At 37.4% G+C, this 19,843-nt stretch overlaps 1 protein-coding gene across 2 annotated transcripts in view; it reads left to right on the plus strand.

Annotated features, from left to right (window-relative positions):
- The window catches only part of SLC4A8 (solute carrier family 4 member 8), a 90,961-nt gene extending 71,415 nt beyond the window's left edge, over window positions 1-19,546 (plus strand). Inside the window, exons 17-22 of one of the 2 annotated variants that reach the window (XM_077110720.1) lie at window positions 308-376; window positions 4,531-4,704; window positions 5,699-5,836; window positions 9,918-10,009; window positions 12,125-12,220; window positions 13,393-19,546. In XM_077110720.1, the coding sequence (XP_076966835.1) occupies window positions 308-376; window positions 4,531-4,704; window positions 5,699-5,836; window positions 9,918-10,009; window positions 12,125-12,220; window positions 13,393-13,405 (582 nt within the window). In that variant the 3' untranslated portion in view covers window positions 13,406-19,546. The remainder of the gene's footprint in view (window positions 1-307; window positions 377-4,530; window positions 4,705-5,698; window positions 5,837-9,917; window positions 10,010-12,124; window positions 12,221-13,392) is intronic. The other variant, XM_077110719.1, reaches the window with a different exon arrangement.
- Window positions 19,547-19,843: the final 297 nt, after the last annotated feature.

The raw sequence follows: 19,843 nt of genomic DNA on the forward strand, positions 1-19,843 counted from the left end.
TGTGCCTGCCCCACTCCACTGCAGAGGAAAAGACAGACGGGGTAAACTATCAGGCCTATAATTTCATTAGGACCAGTTTACACTGTTTGGTGTTATCATTTCAGAACAAGATTTTTTTTTTTATTATTGTTAGCTTCTGCTTTTGTGTTTACTTCTAAATCACACAGAGGTGGCAGAAATTAATGTGTTAATACAGCTGTTTTGTGACTTTGTTTCCTGCTTGAAGATTCAAAATTTTACATTGTCTTGAGTGTGCTATGCATGATACCAAATTTAATTTCTGGTCTTTCTGCCCTTTTGTTTCTAGTTTATTCCGATGCCAGTACTCTATGGAGTTTTCCTTTACATGGGAGTTTCTTCACTACAGGGAATTCAGGTATTATATGATTCAGCCAGGGCAATGTCTTCTTTTTATCTTTTCCTTTTTTCTTTTTTTTTTAACTAGAGAAGTTTTGGGTTTACAGAACAGTCATGTATAAAACTCAGGATTCCCATATACCATCCTATTATTAGTACCTTACATTGGTGTAGTGCATTTGTTACAATTGGTAAAAAAAAAAAACAAAAAAACCTTTTGTAATTTTATTGTTAATTATAGTATATGATTTAACTCAGGATTCACTTGTGTTGCACGGTACTACAGATTTTAAAAATAACTTTTATTCTAGTACCATATATACAACTAAAATTTCCCCTTTTAACCACGTTTGAATATGTAATTCATTGTTGTTATGTTCACAATGTTGTGCTTCCATCACCTCCATCCATTACCAAAAATTTCCCATCATCTCAAATAAAAATAAAAACTCTGTACATTTTAAACCTTAACTCCCTGTTCCCTATCCCTATTCCCTGGGTAACCTATATTCTAGAGTTTTACTCTATGAGTTTGCTTATTCTAATTGTTTCATATCAGTGAGATCATGCAATATTTGTCCTTTTGTGTCTGGCTTATTTCATTCAACATGATGTCTTCAAGGTTCATCCCTGTTGTTGCATAGATCAGTACTTCATTCCTTTTTATGACTGAATAATATTCCATTTCGTGTATATACCATATTTTGTTTATCCATTCACTGGTTGATGGCTCTTTTGCTTGGGTTGCTTCTATCTTTTGGCAATTGTGAATAATGCTGCTATGAACAACAGTGTGCAAATATCTGTTTGAGTCCCTGGTTTCAGTTCTTTGGGGTATATAGAAATGGGATTTCTGGGTCATATGGTAATTCTATACTTAACTTTCTGAGGAACTGCCAAACTGTCTTTCACAGTGGCGGTACCATTTTACATTCCTCCCAGCAATGAATGAGTGTTCTTATTTCTCTACATCCTCTCCAACACTTGGAATTTTCTGTTTTGTTTTGTTTTTAAGTAGCCATTCTAATGGTATCTCATGTTTTGGTTTGCATTTCCTTAATGACTAATGATGTTGAATATCTTTTAATGTGCTTTTTGGCCATGGTATATCTTCTTTGGAGAAATGTCTATTCAAATCTTTAGGGCAATGTCTTTTTTGCTGTCAGCTTACTTGTCCTAGCCAGAGAGGGATGGCTTCCTAAGGGAAGCACAAACCAGATCTTGATAAACCATTTCCTGGTCTTGCCAGTTTAGACTATTTTAGACTATGGGGCAAAATACATGTTGTCATGAGGATATAGAGACTTCCAGGGTGGACTGGCTTGAATGTGTGGTTCCAATCATTAATTATTTAATAGACAATTATTGGACACTTTGTAAACTCTGGGTGCTGGAAAACTTAGATCTGAAATATTTGTCAAGAACCAAACTGTCCTTTTCCCTTCCTAATGAGGCAACACTAGTTTTATGTTAGGCTGAAGTGTGTCTGTAACCTCCTCTGTAAGAATTTGACTTTAAGAGTGATTGGTGAAATGATTAGGGAGTAGCAGGGGTCACTTCAAGTTTGCAGATGTCACGTCTGTCTTACTTTGCCTTTTCCCATATATCAACTCATTTCTCTTTTTGGATCCTTTGTGCAGAGAATATCAGAGATTTATCAACATCTTGAATACCTCAAGTGATATGATAAATTAACTTTTTCTTTTATTAGTGGTTCTTTTTTATTTTTCAACATTTTAACTTAAGTACTTTCAAACTTACAGCATAGTTACATAATACAAACCCCATACACAGAACTCCAACATTTCCTTATACCACCCCTACCACTAATACCTATATCCATCAATTTTAATATTTTGCCACATTTGCCTTTCTTTCTTCCTTCCTTCCTTCTTTCTTTCATCTTCTATTTTTTAATTGTGGGGACATATATACAACATACATTTTACTATCTCAGCCACTCCCAAGCATGCCATTTAATGGGATAATCACATTCATAATATTGTGATTCCCTCACCACCTTCCATTACTAAAATTTTCCCACCTCCCCACATAGAAGCCCTATAGCCATAAAGTATTAATTCCCCTTTCTCTTATCTGGCAACCTATACTCTAATTTCTGTTTCTGTGAGCTTGCATATTCTCTGATATTTTCTTTGTAATTACTGTGGGACTTAAATTTAGTATCCTAAATCTATAACAGTCTCATTTGCTTTGATACCAACTTAACTTCAATAGGATTCACAAACTAGGTTCCTATACCCCTCCATTCACCCACCTTATGTAGTTCTTGTCAAAAATTACGTTTATATATTATGTATTGACAACCACTGATTTCTCATTACATTTTCTTTTTTGGGGGGGTGCAGGGTCCAGAAATTGAACCTGGGGTCTCCCGCATGAAAGGCGGGCATTCTAATCACTGAACTACCTGTACACCCTTCTCATTACGTTTTATCCTTTGCTTTTTAGATCCAGTAGGAAATAAAAAGTGGAGTTACAAACCCAAAATACAATAATGCTGACATTACTCTCACTGGAGATCTTTATTTCTTCATGTGGCTTTGGTCTATTGTCTATTGTCCTTTCGTTTGAACTTGCAGAACTCTCTTTAGCATCTCTTTCTTGTAGGGCTTGTTTTATGGTGCCAAACTCCCTCAGCTTTTGTTTATCTGAGTGCTTTAATCTCTCCTTCATTCTTGAAAGATCTTTTTGCTGGATATAGAATTCTTGGTTGGGAATTTTTTTGGCTTTCAGCACTTTTAATTTGCCATCCCACTGCCTTCTTGCTTTCTTAGGTTATGATAAGAAATGGACACTTAATCTATTGAAACCTCTTTGTTGCTTCCCTCTTGCAGCTTTCAGAATCTTCTATTTTTGACATTGGACAGTTTGATTACAATATCCCACTGCATGGCTTTATTTAGTTCTATCCTGTTTGGAGTTGTTGAGCATCGTAGATGTGTATATTTATGTTTTTTGTTAGATTTAGGGATTTTAAAACCATTATTTCTTTGCATATTCTCTCGGCCTCTTTCTTCTTCTTTTCATACTTACTTGAAGCATAAATTGGTACACCTGAAGATGTCACAGGTTTCTCTCAGGCTCTATTCACTTTTCTTCATTCTTCTTTCTACTCCTTATATTGAATAATTTCAATTGTCTTATTTTCAAATTCTCTGAACATTTCTTCTGCCAAATCCAATCTGCTGTTGAATCTCTCTAGGGAATTTTGAATTTTTGTAATTGTGGTTTTTAGCTCTGTTTGGTTCCTTTTCATAATTTCCACCTCTATTGTGTTCATCTGTTATATTCCTGATTTATTTTAATTCTTTGTCCATGTTTTCCTTTAGCTCTTTGAGCCTATTTAAGACCATTTTTTTAAAAATGTCTTTCTGGCGTCCAGCCGGTAAGGTATAGGAAAGTGGCCAGCCAGGGTTCCAAGAGATCATACTGCTTTTAAATAGCCTTTTTCTTGATTCAGCATTGCCCTGTTGCTGCAGTCCTTTACCTGTTTCCTGGAGCTTTGAAGAAGATGTTTCTGCCAAGTTTTACTGGTTGTTCAAAGCTTTTGTGGGGGAATGGAGCCTTGACATGTCTCATTCCAACATCCTGAGTATGGTGGGGCCTCCCCTTTATTGTTATGGGATGTCCAAAGGTCATTCCTTCTTATACACTGGCCTCTAATGTGATCTTGAACAAGTCGTTTAATCTCTCTAGGTCTCTGTTTTCCTTTTTATGGCATAAGGATTATCATATTTTCCATATCCAGAATGTTATAAGGTTTCACTCTAAAGTTTTATTATAAATTATCAATGAAGAACTCTAGAATTCTCAAAGAGCAAGTATGCAATTTGGTTTTGATAGAAGGTAGAAAGATGCAATTGGGTTTATTTTGTTTTCAATATTCTCTGAGAAAGCTCTTTCAGGGCCATGGTGTGAACTAGGGGAAAGAACTTTGAAACTAAAATTAGAGAATATGGACTCAGCTTTTGACTGCTACTTACCAACTGTGGCCAAATTACCTGATCTTTATGAGGCTCAGTTTCCTTTCTATTCAGTAAAACAGTGTTACCTACCATTTCAAGTAGGTGATATAATATACATGAATGAGTATAAGGTTTCTGGCACACAGAAAGCTTCTGATAATAAATGCTGGTTCCCTCCTTTCAGTTCTTTGACCGTCTGAAGCTCTTTGGGATGCCTGCAAAGCACCAGCCGGACTTTATCTACCTGCGGCACGTGCCACTGCGCAAAGTGCACCTCTTCACCCTTATCCAGCTGACTTGCCTCGTCCTGCTTTGGGTCATCAAGGCCTCTCCAGCTGCCATTGTCTTTCCAATGATGGTGAAGATTTTATATTTTGATTTGGTCTTTGCAGCCGCAGTATTCTCTTTGGATACCCTATTGATGGGTTTCTCAGTTTTGTCAGGATGCATGTAGGGCTCTGAATTTGGATGTTATGGTCAGAGACTGAGCATTTGGTTAAACAAGTAGCAAATTCCTGGGTTCACCAAGAAGGGATTGACCAATTTTGGATTTATTAAGAAAGTTGGTGTTAAAATAGGGAGAAATGTGGTTGAATGTAATAGACCTGATTAGCCTCATTCTTACCAGCCACCAGATGTAGCCAGTGAACACCAGTCAATCCAGCCAGGTCTTTCTGTGGCTATTCTTGGATTCCTTTTGGCAAAAATGGCCTTGTGGAAAGAAAGTAGAGCAGCAGTTGAGATAACTTGAATCTGTTCTGAAAATACTCCTTTGCAGGTCCTGTCTTTATTGAAGAAATTAGCTGTCAAATTTTAGGCAAGTCAGTTCCTCTCCCTTAGCCTCAGTTTCCTCATCCATAAGATGCTAGGCCAGGCTAGAGAGCAGAAACAAAAACCGCTGGCAATGCATGATGTAGGCATAAAGGATCCAAGGGAATAAAGGTTGTCCTATAAGGTTCACTCCTCCCATGGCGAGACAGGCTTGGGTGGGCATAACCGGTCCTACCTGTCAGTGCCTCTGGAGAGGCTCTCCACCTGCATCCTGCCCTGTATCCTTTCTTGCTGAACTCAAGCCGGGGGAAGACAGCTGGCAGACAAAGGGTTTCTTTCTTCAATGAGGGAATTAAATTAGTTGCTCTTTAAGTTGGGTTATTATGATGATAATTAAATACAATATATCATGTAAACACTTACCTCAGTACCTAGCACAAACAGGGTATTCAATAAATGGCAACAATTATGTTTATTATGTTTGCTTTGCTTGAATTGTCCTAGTCTACTATGAAATAAAGACTTTGCTTTTAAATCCAGAAAGGAAAGTTAATTCACCATCTTTTTTGATTTTTCTTCAGGTTTTGGCTTTGGTCTTTGTCAGAAAAGTCATGGATCTCTGTTTCTCTAAGCGAGAGCTGAGCTGGTTAGATGATCTCATGCCTGAAAGCAAAAAGAAGAAGTTGGATGATGCCAAAAAGAAAGCCAAGGAGGAAGAGGTCATAATCCTTGCATCAACTATGCACTTTGGGGCAGCCTCAAATTACAGAACATATGAAGGGTCACATGATAAAGTCAACATGTCTGGAATTCCAAGGTTATATTTAGGAGTTGGGAAGATCACCCCACAGATGTTCTCAACTGATTCGTTTTCAGACTCTATAGCCTGTTGTTTTTTTCCTTTGTGTGTCCATAATCTACTCACCAAGCTCACTTAGAATGTGAACAGCAACTCTATCCTTACTATCAGATCTGATGGCTCATGTTCTTCCAGGCAGTCTAATATGACAAATATATGAAACCTATTATTTTCTGATAGGATTTGTTATGCACCTAATTGCAGATGATGCTTGATCAGTACCATGCAAAGATAACTTTCCTTTAGCATTTGGCATCTTGCCATTTACATAAACCCACAATAAATGGCCTATATGCAAAGAATGGATGTGTAGCAAAATGAAAATACCAGAACAAAATGAAAATTCACTTCTCAAATACTTCAGAAGGAAAGTATTTCCAGAATGCAGTTAGTGCCTGGATAAGTGTCTTTCAAAATGCATCTTGAAGGACATTTTCCCTAATATCTTAAAATTTCAAAACATTGTATTATTAAATCAGCACTGACAATTATGATTGTAAGCATAAAAACAATGGAAGAAATATTTAATGAGAAGATTGATAGAATTCACTATACAAAATATAAAACTTTCAGGCATCCCAAAACCCTAAAAACAAAATTTTAAAATAATGCTCAAGTTGAAACAAGTGTTAATATTCTTAGTATTCAAAATAAATCTTCTAAATTAATAACATGAATTAAACAAAAATGAGCAGTGGGCATAGATAATTCACAAAAGATGAAATATAAATGGCCAGTTACCTTATAATAAAAAGTTCATTCCCACTAATAATAAAAGAAATAGAAATGTGAATAAGAAGACCACATTTTTCACTTATCAAATTAGCAAATATTTTTAAAAGATAAAAAATAATCTGTGTTGGCAAGACTGTGATTGAAATGGACTTTCTCATATACTGCAAATGCGAGTATATGTTAGATAAGTCTGTTTAGAGAGATGTTTAACAGTAGAGTCTTAAAAATGTATATGCCTTTTAGCCTAGCAATTTTAATTTTTGTATTTATCCTAAGGGTATAATCAGCAGTATATAGACAAAGGATCTTAATTATGGTGTTATATAAAATAATAACAAAAAAGAGAAATTAGAGTTAATATATTACATTGGAATGTTCTGCAACAATTTTTTTCCATTTTTAAAAAATTTATTTTATTTATTAAACATACCAACATGCAAACACAAACATTCTTACCATATGGTCATTCTATTCTACATATATAATCAGTAATTCACAATATCATCTCATAGTTGTATATTCATCATCATGATCATTTCTTAGAACATTTGCATCAATTTAGAAAAAGAATAAAAAGAAAAGAGAAAAAAATTCATACATGCCATACCTCTTACTCCTCCCTTTCATAGATCACTACCGCTTCAATCTACTAAATTTATTTTAACATTTGTTCCCCCATTATTTATTTATTTTTAATCCGTATGTTTTACTCCTCTGTCCATAAGGTAGATAAACAGAAGTGTCAGACACAGGTTTTCACAATCACACAGTCACATTGAGAAAGCTATATCATTATACAATCATCTTCGAGAAACATGACTACTGGAATATAGCTCTACATTTTCAGGCAGTTCCCTCCAGCCTCTTCATCATTAACTAAAAAGGTGATGTCTATTTAATGCATAAGAATAACCTCCAGGATAACCTCTGGACTCTGGAATCTCTCAGCCATTTACACTTTATTTTGTCTCATTTCTCTCTTTTCCCTTTCGGTTGAGAAGATTTTCTTAATCCCTTGATGCTGAGTCCCAGCTCATTGTAGAATTTCTGTCCCATGTTGCCAGGAAGGTCCACACCCCTGGGAGTCATCCCCACAGAGAAAGGGGGAGGGCAGTGAGTTTGCTTGTCGTGTTAGCTGAAAGAGAGAGGCCACGTCTGAGCAACAAAAAAGGTTCTCTTGGGGGTGACTCTTAGGCCTAATTTTAAGTAAAATTTAAAGAATAATTATATGTGAAAATGTTTAACATTATTTCGTGTGAAAAACATATCAGATATAAAAAATGGACTATATAGTAAAGAATCTTAATTTTGCATACATACACCCAACACACGAATATTAGAAAAAAGATTGAAAGAAAATAGACCAAAATGTTTATTGCATTTCTTTCTGGGTGGCGAGATTAGAAATGTTTTTAAGTTTATTTTCTTCTTCCCTTTTCCCTCCTTTCCTTCCACAAATATGCATTGAATACCTACTCTATTTTGGTCACTGCTCCACAGTATACTGCTCCACAGTTGTATGCAAGACAAAGTTTCTGATGTCATGGAGCTTATTTTTTGTGGGGGGACAACTTTAAATAAATAAGAAACAACAATATGATAAGTTGTAAGAAGAAAAATAAAGTAGGTGAAGGGGATAAAATGAGAATAGGGGTTTATAATTAATGGTGATTAGCAATAACTCCTCTGAGGAGATATCTGAGTAACGACTTGAATAAAGTAAGGAGCAAGTTGTGGGAATTTCTGGGAATAAAACGTTCCAGGACAGGAGAACAGCAAATGCAAAGGCCCTGAGGTAAAAATGAGCTTGGTGTGCTTGAGGATTGCCCAGAAAGCAAGCAGGGCCAGGAGACTAGTCAGCAGACTCTGGCAGTAGTTTGGGCAAGAGGCAGTGGTGTCTTAGGCTAAGGTAGAGGTGGTGAAAGTGTTGGATTTTGGACTTATTTTGAAGATAGAACTGACAGTTTTGCTAATAAATAGTAGATATGGGAGAAAGACAAGTTAAGGATGACTTCTAGATTTTTTGTCTGACCAATTGGATGAATAGTTGTGTTGTTCATTAAGGTGGAGAAGACCGAGGAACAGCTGGTTTGGGAGGAAAACCAAGAGATTTAGTTTGGATGTTAAGTTTGAGGTAGCTGGGAGACATTATGTTCCTTATTTTCCAAAATTTCTGAATTAAACATATTTTTATACATTTTATAAAGTTATTTTTTAAAACTAAATGAAATGAAAGAAAAAATGAAGACTTTATCTCAATATTTCACCATATCAACAATGTATATTTATTTTTCTCTTCAAATCTTTAATTTTTATATAATTGTAAAAATTATATATTTGTCTGTGTATAGTGTATATATATTCTGATTTTCCCTTCAATATTATTTCATAAAACACTTTAGTATTTCTATATAGTCATCTATTTATTGTCTTAATGACTACATAATATTCTATAGTATTATTTCTTAATTCACTTAAGCATTCCTTCTTTGTTAAAATTTTTAATTGTTTTGGTTTTATTATTAATTATGCTATTTTAAACATCTTTGCACATTTTTTCTCTAATTATTTCCTTAATATTAGTGGGATTATTTTTAAAGAAAAACATTTTATTATGGCATATTTCAAAATTACAAAGAAAAGTTAATATTCATATTTCCCCAGTTGTCTTTATTTATTTATCTATTTAGTTAAATATAATAAAAAAAAAATTTTTTTTAAATAAGTGTTTATTTGAATTGGGATCCAAATAAGGTCAATATATTGTAATTGGTTGATTTGCTTCCTAAATCTGTTTTGGGGTTCTCCTTCCAGATTTTTTTTTCGTTTTGTTGAAGAAACTGGGTGTTTGACCTATAGAGTTTCCTACCATTTGGATTTTGCTAAATGTGTCCCTTGGTGCATTTAACATGTTTCTCTTACTCTGTCCCCTGTTTTTCCAGGAAATTGGAAGCTGGATCTACAGGCTTAATCAAATTTAGGTTATTCTTTTTTTTTCTGGCAACACTCTTCCATAAGTACATATATATAGTTGCCTTTCTTTTTTGTGATTAGTTGAATTTATGAAAGAACATAGTTCCAGTCTTCTGTAATAAATGTGAGAGAAAATTAGGTAGAATTTTTGCTGGTAACTGGAGAATGGCTGGTGAATACTGTGGTCTTACTTGGTCTAATATATAATAATATCTTTTTTTTTTTAATTCCAGGAGGCTGAGAAAATGTTAGAAATGGGAGGAGAAAAGTTCTCCTTGGAAAGTAGGAAGTTACTAAGCAGTCCTGGAAAAAACATCAGTTTCAGGTAAAACTCCCCAAATACCAAGGAGTTTAGTGCGTTAGTTAGTATGCAATAGTTCTGGCTTTGTGGTGAGGTGGAGTTGGAGTCTCAAATGCTGGTGATGGAATAAAGAACCAAACTTTCATTCATCTTCTTAGTCCTACCCTTGTGAAAACACCTTTTCCTTTTCCTTTTGTGGTTTATGAGTGCCTGCTCTGTGCCACACATTGTGGTAGGTGCTGGGAATTCCCAGAGAGCAGAGATAAGGGAGACGACCTATTGAGTGCCTTGTCTGTGCCAGAACTGTACTGGAAGGTTTACTTATGTGATCTACTTTAATCTTTACAACAACCCTCTAATGTCAGTTTTATTATCCACATTTGTACACGTGAGGAAAACTGAGGCTTAGAGGATTTTAGGTAATTTGTCCAAAATCACAAGACTACTAAGTAGAAAGATTAAAACTCAAATCCTAGTCTTTCTACGCCTCAATCAATGCTTCTCCTGCCTTTCTCTGCCACCTTCCAACGGTGAATAGGATGTGGTCTCTGTTCCCAGAGAGCTTGCAGCCTGGCAGACATGAAACTCCCATGTTTGGGCAAGCCTTTGGGAGTGTGCAGAGACACCCCATTCCAGCCAGGCATATGCCAGTCATCATCCTCGGATCCAAAGGGAAACTGCACTGGAGTCACACAAATTAATTCCTTACTTCTGCCAGTGATTTTAGCCCCTTTATCTACCAAACTGTTGTTCACCACAAATCACAGGTAGCTAAACTGATCGATCCATCTGTGGTTTTGCTCCTGGTATCCTTTTTCTGCTTTGGAAGAGTTACACAGGCTGAAAGAAGCCCAGAGATTGAGAGGGGGCAGAGAAGGAAGGAAGCAATGGCTCTGGGTCATCTATGTCCTGGGTAATTTGTTGCTGAATCATTGAATTGATCATAGTTCATACTGAGGGAAATTAGGAGAGTGTATTCTTTGGTTCTTAATAAACGTTCTAAAAAGTGTTATAGAAGGAGTCACAGGGTTTGAATATTTTAGCAGCAAAGTAGGAACAATGTTCCTTTTCTAGCAGGTTGCTGTTTCCTCTCTTGCCCTTTTAGGAAATACTCTGCTGGGGATTCCCCGGAGAACAGGGAAAGAAGAGGGGCACTGCACAGGATGAAGAAAAATAAGACACACTAGAAAAGTGGGGTCAAGTGACTCAAGTCTTTATTGAGACAAGAGCCACAAAGCCTCAGCATAACATATTTATTCTCCAGATCAATAGAAAGTAAAATTATATTTTAACTAAGCATTCTCAATTGTTTTTGCATATTGCATTGGTAAGCGCTTAATGTTTAAACCAACTTCTCATAACACAAAAGTATCTTGAAAAACATCTCATAGGGAACTGCAGGGACAGTTTCAGACTGACGTAAGCTTCCTCAGGAATCTCGCCTCAGTGGTCTGCTCACTTTGGCTGGTAAGCATGACATGCCAATGCTTTGAGTTCTTGATTCATAGTCAACTTTCTGAGTCTCCACCACTAGCCTCCAACAATAGTCTGGTTCATAGAAAACTTCAAACTACTCTGGTGGTCTTGGAGATCAAAGACCTGGATTCAAGGTCTTGGTTCTCCTAGTCACTTTTCTCTGTGACCTTTGATTTCTTCACCTTCAAAATGAGAATGTTACTTATCTCTGCTGTACCGATTGTTAACATAAAGTATTGTGAAAGTACTTTGTAAACCATGAATGGAAAAGGTTTGGTTGTGTAAAAGAGAAAATGAATAAAGAATGCTTAACCCTGTGCCTGGCACACAGCATATGATCAGTAAGTGGTAGCTTCGACTGGCATCACAGCATCCCCAGAGGAGCCCTCAGGTGGATTACAGAATCATGGGGGCAGGGCCAGCTGCCACCAGGTACACTAGCCAGCTCTGTATGCCAGGGGCTGTCCTCCTTCTTTCCATTCTGACCTCAGAAGCTGCAGAAGAAATAACCAGAATACATTTGATCTTTAGTTCTCCTTAGAGCTATTACCTGAGCTCCTTCAAATTCAAGTTTTTCCCTTGTGGGAAGTGGTAGTCATTACAGTCTGAGATAGGACTTTTATTTGGATGTCTGACACTTACTGTCCTCAACATCGATTTCAGATGTGACCCCTCTGAGATTAATATTTCGGATGAAATGCCTAAAACCACGGTCTGGAAAGCTCTGAGCATGAATTCTGGAAACACAAAGGAAAAGAGGTAAAGAGAACTTAATTGCTGGTTTTTGTTTTTGTTTTTGTTTTTCTTCTTTTCATTTTTTTTTATCACTGGTTTTTATTTACTTCTGGCTTTTGATAGTGGCAATCGTGTTGAAGGTAAAATATTTTTTAGTTCTAGTAAAACTGAAGTTCTAATAAATAGCACCTCCCAGGACTCTCCCAAGCCCCACAAGAATAGCTATTACCCTAAGAGAAAATACAAATGTTTTCTAACTAGTTGAACAGACAAATGTTTTCTAACTAGTTGAACAGTCAGTCTGTTTTGAGCAACCCAAAGTCAGGATGCTGCTATTGGGGATATTAATTTGCTTTATCTATTTAGTTCCCTGGATCATCCTTCTAATTTGAAAATCCATAGGGTTACTGTAACCACACAACTTGGAAAATTACTAAAATCTTTGGATAGTGTTGACACAAACTTTAACTTATTTAATATTCTGAAATATTAAATTGTAACTCTTCTTATTTTGGAAGCTAAATTCTGTATATCATTTGCCAAAATATATATGATCAATTTTAATTCAGTTGATAAGGAATATATAAGGACTTGAAACATATTTGCCTGAACTGAGGTAGACTATGCATTCAAATTACTTGCATTCAGATTGCTTGAATAATTTAATCCAAACACCGTTTATGTTTAAGTAAGCTGAGAGCAAAATCTGTAGCATTATTAAAGGCAACTTTAATTTTTTTTTTTTTTTTTTTAGCAGTAGACTAGGAGTCAGGAGACCAGGTTTCAATTCCATGTATAACCTGGCAGGCCATTATTTCTGGCACTTTACTCAGCTGTAAATTGGAGATAATAATAATTAACTGCTCATAAGGCTGTGCTAAGGAGAAACTGAAGTGTTTTGAAAAGCCACAGCTACCAGTGGGTGGTAGTGGTGGTTTGTTTCTTCATCGAATGGGTTAAAATAAATCTGTGCTGAATGTAAGTGAAATATAGAATCTTGTTTCCTTCAGAGGAAAATCCAGACAGCTGTCGAAATGTATAACGCACATGGTTATTTTTAATTGAGAACTAGTCTACTTGTAAATGAACTTAAAATATAGTCAGATCCAAATTGTGGTGACATCTTAAAGGAGTGTGTTAAAAGCAGAAATGAATCATGTGCTCTCTTTTTGTCTAATTGTAACACTTTTATTCAGTCTCTTCAACTAAGATTCTTTGCTTGGATGGAAGATTTGGGCCATGAGGTGCCTCCGGGAAGTTCTGGTTACAAGAGAAGATGGCGTGTCTCTCAGAGAAGAAGCAAGACCAAGACTCTGTCCTTGGTTATGTCAAAGCCATGCCGAAGCATTCAGTAATTCTTGGTGAGCATTGGAGGTCCTCCAGCTAGCCCCATACCAGCAGCCAGTCACCAGGTGTGAAAATGGAAGCAGAAGACCACCTCCACTTGGTACTTCTGTTCCTTTCCCTCTCTTTCTCTTCAGAACTGCCACCATTGAAGACCCAGCTTCCCATTTTCAGACATTTTCTATGAAACGTTCTGCTGGCCTGCTGAGCCATATGGATCCATTTAGCAATTGAGGATTCCTTCAGTGGACTCCTTCTTACTAAAGGATGAGGTGGGGGTTAGGAAGGGAACACAGAGAAAAGAGAACGCTCTGCAGTCCTATTGGCATCTGCAGGCTCCAAGGTGGCCCTGGGCCTTGGTTTGATTGCCTATCCTGAGGAGAGCTGGTTGACCCAGAGGCTGTTAGGAAGGTCTCCTATTAGGAGGGTTGACAATCTAGGCATGGGCAGACCCCACCATTGCAATCGGAAAGATGCATCTTCATCACTCCCTAGCAATAGCCTGCATAAGTCAGTAAGAACCTTGGAAGATGGAAGAGTCAAGAGGGCCATTGTTCAGCTTGGGCAGGAAAAAGGCTCAGGGGAAAATTAGTAATAATAAATGGGGATGTGAAGCTTCTCTTGAGGTTTTCATGGAGAATATTAATGAGTTCAATTGCTATAGAGGGAATTAGTATAGACACCGGGAAGGATTTTCTAGCCTGAAGATTTGTCATAGTGTCTGCTTTCTAGATATCTGGTAAAGGTTTGATAATAGTTGTTTGTGAATAGAAAGGGATGTTTTTATTGACCATTTTGTGGGAAGATTCGATGTCTTGCTGCTGTCCCTCAAGGACGCATTCTAATTCCATTCCTGGAGAGATTCAAGTGCTTATGTAATGTCTCCTTAGCTGCCTTAGTAGTGAGCCATCATCAACACGATGGACCAAAACCACTTCAGCCACGTAGTTTCTTCATCATCATGGATTAATGTTGGCTGACAAACATTCTGGCTCTCAGACATAAAAAGCCACACAAGGAAATGAACTGTAAATGGTGAAATTAATTTTTGAAATTTGTTTAAAGTATATTTATTGTTTTTCTCTTCTCTTATATTTACATATACTCAAGGGTTTGGGCTCCCGTGTACTTAGACCTTCCCTTCCCTTGTGCATGAATGTGACTAGCAAGCACATTGGCACCCAAGGGAATCTCATCATATTAGTTTTCCATCCTGGAAAATCTTTATACAATGGAAAGTTCCCCTGGTGTGTTTTCCATTTGTAGATGAAGAGCACTGTGCCTCAACTTCACTGGCACCCTGCCCATCTCTTACCCATTGATCTGTTTCTAAATGATTCCTTCCTCTCCTCTCTTCTGGCTATGTCCTTTCTCTATCCTTGCCAAAGACCCCTCTGCATCTGGGAAAAGGGGAAGTTTCCATGGACCCCTACATTAGGAATTTTTTCAGGTCCTCAAGTGTAGATTTTGGTGAATAGAAAAGGGTAACTGGAGATTTTGTTCTAAAAATTAACATTGAATTTATTGAAGTTACAAAGTCCCCAAAAGAATGATTTCTTAAGCTGTTAAATTTAAAGTGTGAATCTATTATTTTGTTCAGAAGTCTAGCAAATTTTAATGCTTAATGTCTTCAAACAGTTTAGACTGCATTTATAAATTAAGCTTATTTGATTTCCTCTTTTTATGTCCTTAGATTGTCGGACTTAACTAAAGAGTACTTATATTCTTATAAAACTAATATGTTATACTTATAAAAGATGGCAAAATTTGAGTTCTCTTGATTGTTCTAATATTGTATATAAGGTTAGTAAATTTTCCACTTAATTATATAATTATACATTTTTAAAGTATGTGGTTAATCTAATATGCCAAATTTTCTCAAAATACCAAACATTTATTTTTAAGCTTACCACAAAAATATTATTACTGTAGGCTTGATTTGCTTCAATTTGCTAAATCTTTCCAGGGCTAAAGGTATTATCCCTCAAATAATTTTTGAAATATTCTTTCCTAACATTTGTTTGGATGGTCTTAGCTTGCCAAGATTTCTTCCTCAGATTTATTGGTTGGAATGCAACTGGATCCTTGTCTGTGACAGTGGTGGGAAATACTGAATCCTATCTATACTGACAATGTCGATGCTCTCCAAATGGGGTGGTCCTGCCTTCCAGTTACACATAATTAATTTTTCTTTCTACTTATGGAAGAGTTCAATCCCCACCCAGTTGGCTATATCACTTTATTGAATTTTGCATTCCTTAGGCTCTTAAAATATGTTACTGTAATCTAGTTTGCTCTAAGGACCTCTGATCTTGAAAGACTCCCACCTTTCTTTCACATTTCCCTATCTCTTAGGGCCACAATTATTTTAATACAGATATGATTTTCAAAATATTTAATAACTAGTACAGGATGGACACCCAGCCTCTCAGTACGGATACCTGCTGTAAACAAGCAAATGTACATGACTGTACTGGTGCCTATTGGCTGAATGTCAGGCTGGTTTCAAATGTTAAAATGATGTCCTCTTGAATTTTTGGTACTGTTCTTAGTTTGGTTTCTCTTCACAAATCTGTTTTAAGGACAGTCTCAGCTTCCCTTCGTATGGTACAGACAGGATCAGGTATTTTTCTCTGAACTATATGGGCATTACAATTTTTGCAAGCCAAAGCTTCACAATTTATCACTTTAGGATAAATAGAATAATTGTACCCATTTACCTACCTAATTTGGAAAAATTAAAAGGCAGCCTGTCAATGTGAAAGCTTTTTTGCTGATTTTTCCCTGTCCCTTTCTGGCTGCTTCCTTGAGTTTGCCTCCTTTTTCATCTTCTTTTCTTTGTTCTCTGAGAACATCCTCTCTTTCTTACTCCATCTTGCTCCTCTCATTCTTTCCTGCTGCCCTCTCTGTAGGAAAGTTGGTGACTACTTAACTTATTTCCCTAGCTTCAGCAAGGCTGTAAGGAATGTAACAGAGAAGAGACTAATACAACAAACCAGGTGACAAGATCACTCAGCAAAATGCCTCTCGGAAGGCAGTGATGTCTTGTGATCCTTTTATTCCCTAGGCTTCTTGAGAGCTGGAAACCAGTCTGTGTTAACTCTGTATTTCTGGTCCTTCCCAAGCTAGACCCTCCCAGGTAAACAGTGCTTTAGGAATTTTGTCTACTTTGGAAGGCTCTACCACCCTTTTTAGGCCACTAGATTTTTCTCCAACAAAAACCTGACTTGTTTCTGCTACACCTCAGTGTCAGGAACCATTCCCTACTTTTACTCTCTCCTCTTTCCCAATTCTCGCCAAACACTCAACCCTATCCCTGTCTGCTTCCTTGCTCAGGTCTGTGGCTGGTGGCCATGGTAGCAGAGTCAAGCTGAGCAGTGTTTGAGATGGGAAATTGGAAGTGGAGGTAAAGAAGCAGCAGCATGTGTATAAGTGTATATACATGCATGTTTATCAACAAGGGAGAGTACAACCACAGATTTCATTGTTACTATTAAAAAATCTTTACACACCTACAGTGGATGACTGTAAAACCTGGTCATTCTCTCATCTAGGGGATTCCCATTTCAGATTTCTCCAGTAGAAGTGTTTGAGGCGGATTAATATTTAAAGAGCAAATTTATAAATAGGAAAAAGGGGTTTAAGCACCACATTAAGGAGAAACTGATTTAGGGACAGAAGGTAAGTCAAGTGGTTAGAAGCTTTCTATGCCCAGGTTTTCTTGAGCCAGAGATATGGTCTGCTGCTTTTTTGACAAGAAGAGATTTCAAGGACAGTTTGAGTGTTGGCAGGATAATGAATACTCTGATAGGCTGGCAATGTAGAATTAGGAAGGCCTGAAAGTAATGTTTGGTGGAATTTTGGTTCCAAGGGGGAAGAACTGGAGTTACTAAGTGGGTGTATTACTTCCTGGTCTATGACTTTTAGGGAAGGGTCTAGAGGGATCATGAAGACTAGCAGAAATATTCTGTGAAATAGCCAAATATGTTTGGTTGCATAAAATGCAGGCTGGCTTGTTGTGCCTATATAGCTGGTATTTCAAACTTCTGATGGCAGATTGTCAGAAGATCTCATCTTTACCACATTCAGCTCACCTCCCCATCTTTTTATGCACAGAAACTTGCCTTTATGCTCAAGGACTAGTTAACCATATATTTTCAAAAGACAGTGTCAATAGTTGCTCTTTCCTTTGTCAGGGATAGGACTGGCTTTTAAATTAGTCATAAATATCTGGTCTATGCTAAGTGCCAGGCTTGATTGACACCTCCAGCTACCTTCAAGAGGTCTCTGGTTTGGGGAATCTCCCTGCCGCTACATCAACTCTAAATTCCTTCTTTTGCAAGAATGTCAGCACCTCTTCTTAGGACTATAAACAGTCATCTTTGCCAATCTGTTCTGCATTTTCCCTGGAATTCTCAGGTTTCCAAGCCACATCCTAGCAGACATTCAGAAACCGGCATTATATGTTCTAAGCCTTTTGACTTTCTTTTGGTTGTAGCTGTGGGGCCTCCCATGAGGTAGAAGTCCTGGCTGGCCCAAGTGAGACGTCATGTAAGTTCTTCCCCTTTTACTCTCAGCTTTTCAAGTGCCCTTCACTCCTCCCCTCAGAGGAGAGATGATCTTGGCCAGATGCCTACCAACCAGGTGGGGGTGCTGAGAGTGATGAGGAGATTAGACAGCTCTGGGGCTTCTCAAAAGGTGGATTTTGTGGTTATTTTCTTTATTGAGGATTCTCAAGCTTTCAGGCTTATACATATTTCAGTGTAAACATAAAAAAAGACATCCCAAAGTGAATAGCATTTTTTTTTCTCTATTAAATCTGTTCTTTGTGATTCTTGGTGCCCTTGATCTCTTATATTACTAATAGAGAATGGGCAGTTGGCTCAGTTAACATTTCTTCACCAGAGAGAAGAGTAATTTTCATAACCAAAAGAGGTGTGAAGTAAGTATATCACTGCTTGAAGTGTGAAAAGAGGAAGAGAGTGTTTCATGAATCTTTTCAATAGGAAAATTTGGAAAGTGGAATGACTCATCCATAGACACAATCCTTTTACGAGATTCTGTGCTCAAAGAGAATGGAATGATTTCTGACCTTTCTGAAAAGAAAAAGGAATAGTGTCTTTCTTAATGCTATCCCACTTTCAGCATTGGAGAATATGGAAAATTTTCTTTTAGCTGATGACATTAATATTTCCTGGGAGAGAGAACCCACCCATGGCACATTTCCAAGCCCAGCAGATACCAGTAGAGCTTGGGTGTCTTTTGATAGGTTTGTAGTTGACCCTAGTAGGCAGGATTTTCACACTGCAGTAATGTTGGAAACAGAAGCACCAAACTGAATATGAAATTACTCCTTTTAGAAAAGAGGCCAAAATCCTCCTTCCCCCCTTCTTTCTCCCATATTCACCCCTCCAGGATGGTAAGCCTCCCTCGTGTTTATCTGTGTGCATCTGTCTGACTTTAGATCTGGCTGCCCTTCTAAGATAATGGTGTAGGTGGAGAGCAGAGCAGCCTTCCCACAGAAGGGGCAACTCGAGGTGCTGGTACATTTCCTTTGTTTTCTATGTTCGTCTTTCTAGTAGATCTCATGTAGAGATAGAAATATTTTTGTTTTAGAGATTTCAGAATATATATTTTTGGTGTAAGAAATGTACCCTTTCACACTTCATGGTGTAAATAGAATCAAGAACGAATGTATTGTGATAATCCCATAGCAACCTGTGGTAGGAACCTATTCCTTTCCCTTACCATGACGCTCTCATGGTCTGTGTCTGTAAACAGGGCAGGCGATTGTGATACTACATCTCTTAGAACTCTGCCTGCCCAGACTTTCATGTGCTTACCTCAACGGGTAAAAAATAAAGTGTATAAACCATTCACGCCTGCATTATTCTTTGTTTGAGACCAAATCAAGGGGTTGAGCAGTGGAACAGTGGTCCCTTGACAATGCTGCTCAACTTCAGAATTTGCATAGAAGATTTATGAAGACAGGTGAGAGAAAATTGTGGTGTCTGTTGAGAATGTCTTAAGAGTATCTGGGGTGGGCCATGGTGGCTCACTGGCAGAGTTCTCACCTGCCATACTGGAGACCTGGGTTCGAATTCTGGTGCCTGCCCATGTAAATAAGTATATAAATGTACCCTTTAAAAGCAAAAAGGGTATCTCCATCTCCTTGGTGCATTTCCTGAACAGAGTCCTTGTGGTACAGCCATGGAAAGGAGGTGATAAGGGCCATTTCTTTGGGGATCGCTTAGATTTATGGGGGTGGCAGGGGGCATGACACAGCATGAAAAGAAAGCTCAT

This window comes from Tamandua tetradactyla, chromosome 7 (assembly GCF_023851605.1).
Source record: "Tamandua tetradactyla isolate mTamTet1 chromosome 7, mTamTet1.pri, whole genome shotgun sequence".
NCBI lineage: Eukaryota > Metazoa > Chordata > Mammalia > Pilosa > Myrmecophagidae > Tamandua > Tamandua tetradactyla.